At 31.9% G+C, this 8,930-nt stretch overlaps 2 protein-coding genes across 2 annotated transcripts in view; one reads left to right on the top strand and one right to left on the bottom strand.

Moving 5' to 3' along the window:
- LOC136970811 (uncharacterized) overlaps positions 1 to 8,930 on the top strand; it is a 424,253-nt gene that overhangs the window by 355,543 nt on the left and 59,780 nt on the right. The window lies entirely within an intron of this gene.
- Positions 717 to 5,561, bottom strand: LOC136970812 (kelch-like protein diablo). Its single transcript, XM_067265280.1, has 13 exons — positions 5,225 to 5,561; positions 3,637 to 3,942; positions 3,403 to 3,555; positions 3,126 to 3,331; positions 2,853 to 3,053; positions 2,682 to 2,778; positions 2,346 to 2,555; positions 2,038 to 2,266; positions 1,854 to 1,970; positions 1,602 to 1,785; positions 1,319 to 1,522; positions 1,031 to 1,257; positions 717 to 966 (listed from the first exon to the last, which is right to left on the bottom strand). Exons 1-13 carry the CDS (start codon positions 5,384 to 5,386, stop codon positions 803 to 805), a joined length of 2,460 nt encoding a protein of 819 aa, XP_067121381.1. The 5' UTR covers positions 5,387 to 5,561; the 3' UTR covers positions 717 to 802.

The raw sequence follows: 8,930 nt of genomic DNA, 5'->3' as shown, positions 1-8,930 counted from the left end.
TTAATATTATTTCTTGCTCTTTAAGCCGGTGGAAAGAGCAAGAAATATCATACCTATTTTAATCATACCCATTGTTTCCAAGTCTGCAATGGCGGCAAGCATATCGTCTTTGATTTTTTCTTGGATTCCCACAGCGGTAGGCTGACACCTTAATCTCTTCGGCCATACGGCTATCTCGTCAGCATCATCATCAATATAATCATTAAGAAGAGAGAACCTTCCCAAGATTGTAGGATTTCTGTTACTCATCACATGAATCCATTTTCTGTTTCAAACTCGCTTATCAATTCGAGTTTTCCTAATTATCCTCGACTGATAATCCCTGGACTAAAGAACTCGATGGCGACTTTCCCATGCCTAATATTCGACAATATTTATAAATTTATTTCAAAAAATTGCAATAGAAAGTGTTGTACGTCTCTAGACAATTTGAAGTGGCAGAATTTTAGTTAAACTCCTTATCTGTCATCCTAAACTGCATTATCTGTGTAGTGCAATAGGGTACTTCGACGTGTTTTCCGTGTTTTTCAATTCTGGGTTTATTTTTAACGTCTTTATTTCCCGGGAATTAATCGAGGAAATGCCATATATATCTTGAGATTTTGGTCATTATTTTAAAAAATTTAACATTAAATAAATTAAATAATTCCCATTCGACGTAATAATTATTTATTTACATGAATGCAGTATCATTTAATGATTTGAAGTTTTAATACAATACAGCTCCAATTAAATTTAAAATTTTATTTTAGTTAAGATCAATCTTGTAAATTTTAAATTATCGTTATATAATTGAAAAATTTTAGTCTTCCGATGGATATAAGACGACAGCAGAAAGTCCGGACAGAGGAACCGGCAAAGGAGCACATTCCATCCAAGTGTTGGTGGATGTATCGTATACGCAACATTCCCTCAGAGGATCCACTTGCATGGTAGAGACTCCGCCCAAAATATATATCTTATCATCTAAAATAATTAGGCATGAAAAACAGAAAGCGTTCAAATTGATTTAAATAATAATTATTATTACTTAAACTTGTTGCCGAAACGTTATGTCGGGGATACGACAGACTACTTGAAAGTTTCCATTGATTTTTGACATCATCAAAGACGTGTACGTCATCGATACTCTCTAAAGAGGACTCGCTAGACGAATAATTTCGAGATGTTCCGCCAATTGCGTACAACACATCTTGACATTGAACGAGAGTCGCGAAACTACGAGGTGTTGGTAGTCTCGATATACCCGATAACCAACTAAAATATAATTAGCAATTATTAATTTCGTTTATAAATTTTAAATCCATAATCTGCTTACCATTGACAAATGGGATCGAAACATTCGACGTCTTTGTTGATAAAAGGCTTGGATTCTTCGGTCGGTTGCATTATTCCCCCTACAATCCAGAGAAGATCTTTGTGAACCGCAATGCCCATAGCCATGCGGGCACAGCATAAAGAGGACTGCAGTTCTGTCCAGCAATCGGTAGCTGGTGTGTAACATTCGACAGAAGAAAGAAGTCTACCGGAAAAATAAATAACTTTTGAGGTTTAAAGAGAAATAGATAAAACAAAAGAGGAAAACAATTAAATATGCATACTTTCCATTGTCGTCTTTTCCTCCCACTACGTATATTTTACCATCGATTTCGGCTGCTCCGTGGTATAAACGGGCATGTTTCATATCAGCAATCCTACTCCATTCGTTATCCTTCAAATCATACCTAAAACAACTTCTACAGGGCACCAAATATCTCAACATTGTATCTCTGGCATCACATCCTCCTGTGCATTTTATTTCGATTAATTCATACAATTATATCATGTATAGACCTGTACCAAGAAATATTTACCAATAATATAGAGCTTGTCCTCTAACATTACAGTACAGTGATGGTGGCGATGAATCGGCATTTTATCCCATTGTTCCCAAATGTTCTCTATTGGATCGTAGCGAAGAACAATAATTCCTGAAATACAATTTTTTTTAATGTAAGCGAGTCTGTCTACAAATTTAATATAAATATATCTTTACACCTTTGGCAATCTCTTCTTCTCTGCTGGGATTTATACCTCCGATTGCCAGAATAACGGATGTATTTGGTAATTGCAGCGCGCCGCGAACTCTAGGGATGTTAATGCAATTATCATCAGTCGAAGATGAATCAATGCTGTTTAAGGTAGTGGATGATGGATGTTGTAATAAAACGTGAAGACAAGGATCACAGAGGGGTCCTTCCATTTGATTTATTTTCTCTCCCGGAATCTATTTATACACATTTGAGTAAAAACAATATATTAATTCGAGATAGATTTAAATATAAACTATTTAACAATAAATGTACTTCTGTTTTTCCTAAAAACGGTCTCCATTTCTTTCTTGTTATGGATCCTCTACGATAAGATTGAACAATAAGGGCAGCAAATTCACGTTGCGTCATTTGTTCTTTTAACTTTTTTCTGGCAGAATAGGCACGAAGAAAACTTTGTACTTTAATAACGTTTCTGATTTTAACAGCTTTTTTAACTGTGCTTAGCAATTTCCTCTTGATTTTCTAAGCAACAAATGTGTAATCGTTGTATTTTCCATTCGTGAATTTTTCAAAATAATAAAAATATAATTGTGTTTAAATACAAAATTTTACGGCATATCAATTATTTAGATTGTATATATATTTTACCTTCTCGGTGTTTTGCGAACGGCAAGTAAAAACGCGAGGTGGACACGAAAATTCGTGGAATTTTGTTTCTCTTCCCACTGTTCTGGCCGCGATAAAGCTAAAATTATGTATAGAGAAGTAAGTTTGAATTGCTTTACCTTAAGAATAATATTAAATTGAATTAATACATACCAAGTAGCCTTTAGCAACACGTTTTCTACTTCCGGAAATTCGACGATTCCAGGCAAAATTGGGGGATGATAACAAGATAGGACTTCTTCCATTGTCATCAATGGAAATCGTACGCAACTCATCACTCTTACAATGTGTTTTTCTCTTTCGATAAATTTATAATTGAGCCAATTTAGCGAAGACAGAAATACATTTATTTCGCTAAATATAAAAACACTTCGTTCTAAATGTATTTTAAAAAATCGCGAAACACATCCTTTGCGACAGCATTACCTATGAGTTCCTATTTGATCAGAGTTGAGAATTTCGCACAACTGTTCTACGTCTAAATCTAGAAATTCGTTTGTACCCGATATTTCGTCGAACTTATGCAGTATAGCCTTGTAAGCCCTCTGGGAAACCTTTTGAATTCCCAATTTTTTGGCTGTGGCATAAAGAAACAGCTTGCTAGAGATATTGTCGTTCTGGTTAATCAGCATCTAGAATACGCCAGTTTATCTCTGTTAATTTTGCTGTTTAAAAATAACTTTTAAATTTAGAATTTTTCTACCTTGATGCAATGTTTGGAGACGTCTTCCATTTCTAGGCTACGTGAAGCATTATAAACGTCGACTAAATTCTGACAAGATATATTTAATTGGCCCGTGTACATGTAATTGAGAAGAATTTCGAAAGAGTCGGGATCTACGTTTTGCAAATCGATCTACAACGATACGTAAGAATAATAATATTAGCTGTATGGATATTTTATATTAAATAACTAGAATATGAACAGTATAAGAACCCCTTGAATGCCCTGTCTTCCTCTAGCAAGAAGATGTCTTTTCAGGAAAGGACAATAACAAGTCAAAACTGATTTGTGAGCGGCAAAGAGTTTTTTGTTTACTCTTAGAACGACGTCGGACATATTTTGTTGTATCCATAATTCCTTTAGATGTTCTCCTAATCGTCCGTAATGATTTTTTGGTTTTTCTAAAGTTTTCTTAGATTTACTTTGCCCTAAAGTTGTCTCATTAGATAAAAGAACTTCGTTTTCATCTTCCTTGTTTTCATTTTCTTCCGAATTATGATCTCCTTTCTGCTTTATATTCTGAAAAATAAAAATATTTCAATGTATATTTTGTTAGTTTTGAATGGGTGTTGTCTTTCATGTAAAGTTGTAAACTTTTTAAAAAATTCAAAGTTAATGTTGCTATAAATCTGAATACTGTTTTGATTATTTTTTAAATGTCTGATCTGATTTCTTTATTCATATTTTATCAATCTGAAATTGTATTCGTATTTGTCGTTGGAAATTATTTTACTTTTCTAATTTTAGATTATATTTATTTGTGTTTGATCTGTATTCTATGTTTATAAAGCTGAATTCTAAAAATATGAAGCTTTTCTCAAGAATAATGATCGCTTTACCAAAAAAATCCCTTTTAAAACATATCTATATCACAGATGTTCATATTTATTTATGAAAAATCCTCTTATAATATTTTTACAATCATTATCTTAATATTAAATAAATGATTTCTTAATGCAAGCGGAGTAGATGGCCAGAAGACCCAGGTATCAGGCTACATATTTGGAGGAGCCTGAGAACTGAGAAATGCCTGAATTCGGAATTTCATTCAGGCATTTCTCAGGGGTGGTCTGTCTCGGATATTTCGAGGCCCCGTCCTTATTACCCGGCCGCCTTATTGAGGGCCTGTCTGAACTCACGATGGGCCTGAAAGCCCCCTATTGCCCACAGGAAAGAGTGAAAAGAGTCTAAAATCACTACGAAAAAAAAACAAAATTGTTATTCTGTTTTGTGCCAACTACAGACTTTAAAATTAGTAAAATTGTGCACAATATAAATTTTTAGCAAGTTAGTTTTTGTTTATTTGTTTTTTTAACGAACTCAATTGAACCTCGCATTTGCTAACGAGCAATTATTTATTGTGACATAGTCACAATGCCGGGCTGCAATGTTTAATCATATTTTAAATTTATTTAATTTCAATTATATGCTCTCCACCTCAAATTAGTAGTGGCTTGCCCCTGTACATCATGCTTTTCCTTTAACAGTAGAGCCATGCCGATTATCTATCTAAACTCCTTTCAGGGGCATTTTGAATTGAAATAACAGGATTTCCAGTTTGTATCAAAAGTTTATATATAGTTAATCGGGGTTTTCTATATCCAAGATTTCCATATCTGGTCTCGGCTTTCATCTATCTACTCCTTTTTCGAGATTAAGGAAAGACAGGCGGACGGACGAACGACAGTGGAAATTTATAGTTCTACGGTTTTTTTCAAATTGCAGCCCAACTACTTATTTACGGTAAGATATTCCTTAATAATATCCTAATCGCATATTAATTACATTTCTAATATCTTACATGTTTTTGATTAAGGGATTTTCTTTTCAAAGTAGAGGATTGCTCTTGCACTTGTTTTAAATTAACATCCGAAGAATCTCCTATAGGAAACCCCACAGTATTTTTATCTTCGACTGATTTTTTTTCATAAATACTACAAATGGAAGTCTCCGAAGAACTCATAGTAACTAGTCGACCTTCTCGAAAAACCTTTCTTATATTTACTAATAATTTTTAAATGAAAATCCCAGTATTATTTTTAAAAAAATAAGTATACTTGATTCGTTTTCTTTCTGCAGACAAAAGAAAACAATGCTTTGTATTCTTGAACGAGCAAATAATGATTTCGACAAAGGAATTTCTTTATCAATTTTTACATCTTGATAAAACAGTTTAAAATTGATGACAGATGGACGTACGATCTGTAAACACTTAACATATGTTGCTTTCCTATAAGTAACCTATATTCAACTGTATATAAAACTGTTTAATATTTTTCTTCGCCGTTGTATCAAGACGAATAAAATAAATATTTACATCATGTCTTACCCTGGACTTTTAATACTTTATGAATAAATTATCATAAAAAAACATAAATATAATCAATAAAAATGCATTTATAATTAAATTTATATTTATTTTATATACTGTAATTATTTCCTGAAAGGATTATCATTAAATCTAATTAGCAAATATCTATTTCTATAAATATAATAAATCTCTTTAATTAGCATTTATTTATTTTTATGTATTGTCTTTTTCTTTATTATATAATGTTATATATAATTTTAAACTGATTTGTATGAAAAGTACAGACAAATAATCGATGTAACTCATTCACTATTGTAGGAGTTGCTAGCAAGGCCTTTAGCCTTGCATTCATTTCATTATCTTTTTTGTGTATTAAGAATTAAAAAACTTTATTTAAGAAAATTGATACAGTTTTTAATGCTTTTTAATGTCTCATAAAGGTGTTTAATTAATATACTAAAGGCATTCCTTGACTTCTTAATATAATTAAAATTATAAAATAGTATATAAGCATTTATCTTTTAATTTATTAACTTTTAATTAAATTACATGTTTCATCGGCACGAAGAATAATTTTAAAATATGTTTATAAAATTCTAAATAGCTAAATTTTTTAAATTGAGAGTTTAAGTTTATAATATATATATATATATATATATATATATATATAAAGGGTAGAAGTCTGGGTCTATGTTCAGAGTTATGGGCTTTGGGTAATTTCTTACAGATGTGATTTATTAACGAGATTAGCAAAAATAAAACAATCCTTTTTAATGGTATATTATGTAATTCTCAGGGCGAAAATCAATTATACCTTCCTCTTAACTTTCATTAAAATCTGGAATATTGTTCAAGGATAACATAATTACCCATGAACTATTTACTGAGTGGTTGAAGCATACTCGAAAATCTGACAGAATGCAGCGACGATATTTAACTAGTACCAGAATTTTAATTGAATGGAGAATAAAGTTAGTTAATTAGTTTATAAGTTTAACCGAGAAGATATTTGGAATGACCGAGTTTCACGCAATAGGTCTACTTAACTGTATAGAAATATGGGCGATAATTCGTTGCAAAAACTGTACACTCTTGTAAACATCATAAATCGCATTGCTTTCTATTATATCAATACTAAAATTCATATAAAATTTTAATCTGAAGAAACGTCTGAAATGTTTTTCAGTCTTCATTCCGGCTCCAATGCCTTAACTAAGGACATTGCATCCGAAATGTCCTCGGTTAAGGCGCCGGATCTGGACCATACAAAGGCAGAGTGAATAAACCACAGCCATTAGGTGTGAAATCACAACCAGTGTCCAATGGAGAACCACTGAACCCTGTTAGTTGATCGTGGGTTCGGACCCGATGAATAGACTGGCCTCTCGGAGTCTTCTGGGTTTTCTTTACTTATTTAACACTTAAATAGGGACCAGTATCACATAGAAGTCTTTCTGGGAGGTACCTCTCTTTGTCAGTTCGCCCAAGTATTACGTTACCTTATTCCGTCAACCCAATCTAATCCAATCCAATGGAATCTGGGTCCTCCAAAAAGGTGTCTCCAAAATTATTTTTTCATATTTGAATGCTCCTGAATGAATAAAGTTTGGCCTTCAGTAAGGCTTCTTGTATAAAGAAAAGTTGGTTAATGTTACCTATGGTTCCAAGATGGAGGCTCGTCTCTGATTCCAGCAAATAGGAGAAGGAAAACAGTGGGGACGCACGTTTTAACCTAACCTATTCTAATAAATTACCATAATTATTACCAACAAAATTATTAGAATAGGTTAGGTTGGGTTAGAACTTGCGTCCCCACTGTTTCTTTGCTGGAATTAGACGAGCCGCCATCTTGGAACCATAGGTAACATTAACCGAAAAGTTTATATATGTTACTAGTTGCGTGTCCCGGCTTTTGAGGAGGTGTGGACTGATGAAGTTGCGTTGGGAGAGGATGATAAAAACAACAGCCTTAGTAACTAAAATGTATACATTCCAGCTCCAATGCCTTAAGGAAAGGCAGGCTTTGGGGTGGTTAGGAGTGGGACTTGCCAAAGTACTTTTTTCAGGAGTATCGAAGAAGGTAAATATCAGTCATTTAGGCAATAACACAACAACATAATAAAAATAAACGTAATAAGACAAATAAACAAGGAATGTATATAATAAATTAATTTCCAAAATCGTGCATCGTCGACGATTTTTCTAAGATCAAGTAAAATAAAGAAAGAAGTAAACCCCTATTGAGTTAAGTCAGTTTACAAATTAAAAGTGCTTTTAGTTTTAAAGATAAACAAGTTATATAATTAGAAAAAGTTTAATTAATTCTCCGGTATCTTTTAATCGATGCCAATATCATAATGGGCAACAATTAGACGATTTCTCTTAAGTTTTATTCATATTAATTTTAAAAATACTTTAAGCAAATTAATTATACATAACAATTAATTAAAATTAGTATTAAATTATAATTATTTATGCAGTCGCAATTCGAAATTAATAAATAATTTTTATTAATATTACTTTTTTTTATATAAGCTTGAATATAAATAATGAACGGGATATTCTAAATCCCGTTTTCTTTAAATAGCATTGACATTTTGATAGAAAATGCATTTTCATTATTTATAGAGCGTCTATACGTTCGCATTATTAAAAGTCATTATCCTATAGAAAGGAGAATGACTTTTGATAAGGACGATCGAAAACCCGGTTACTTTTTAACTCTACCGACAGACACATGATTATAATTAAATTTATCCAATAGAATTAGATAAACCGCTTAATAATAGTTATTATTTTATTTCTTTAAAATAATTTTATAATATTTTGTTTTAATTGATTTTTTATATTTTTTCCTAGTTTCTTTTTTTAATTGATTTATTTAATATGATGTATTACAGTGTTTCTTAACCGGCTGCAAATCCCAGAGGATTGCCAACCGTACTCCCGGGTAATGTCGTGGTCTCTAGCGCATCGAAAGGAAATTATTACTAAAAATTATTAGGAAATACTCGGGCCCAAATACAGAGTGACGTAAATCCAATACACAAAAATCCAAGTTTTAAAGCAGTTGCATAAATATTTTGAGGCTCTTACAAAAATACAATGGTCCCACGCCAGTCTAAAATAATAAAAATCGTAATTTTTCCAATATATTTTTTAAAATATTGCACGAAAAGTTTTATTTTACGATAAT

This window comes from Centruroides vittatus, unplaced genomic scaffold (genome assembly GCF_030686945.1).
Source record: "Centruroides vittatus isolate TY-2023 unplaced genomic scaffold, ASM3068694v2 contig_2190, whole genome shotgun sequence".
Classification (NCBI taxonomy): Eukaryota; Metazoa; Arthropoda; class Arachnida; order Scorpiones; family Buthidae; genus Centruroides; species Centruroides vittatus.
The sequence above is the reverse complement of the archived record's forward strand: the minus strand, read 5'-3'. Positions and strand labels throughout refer to the sequence as shown.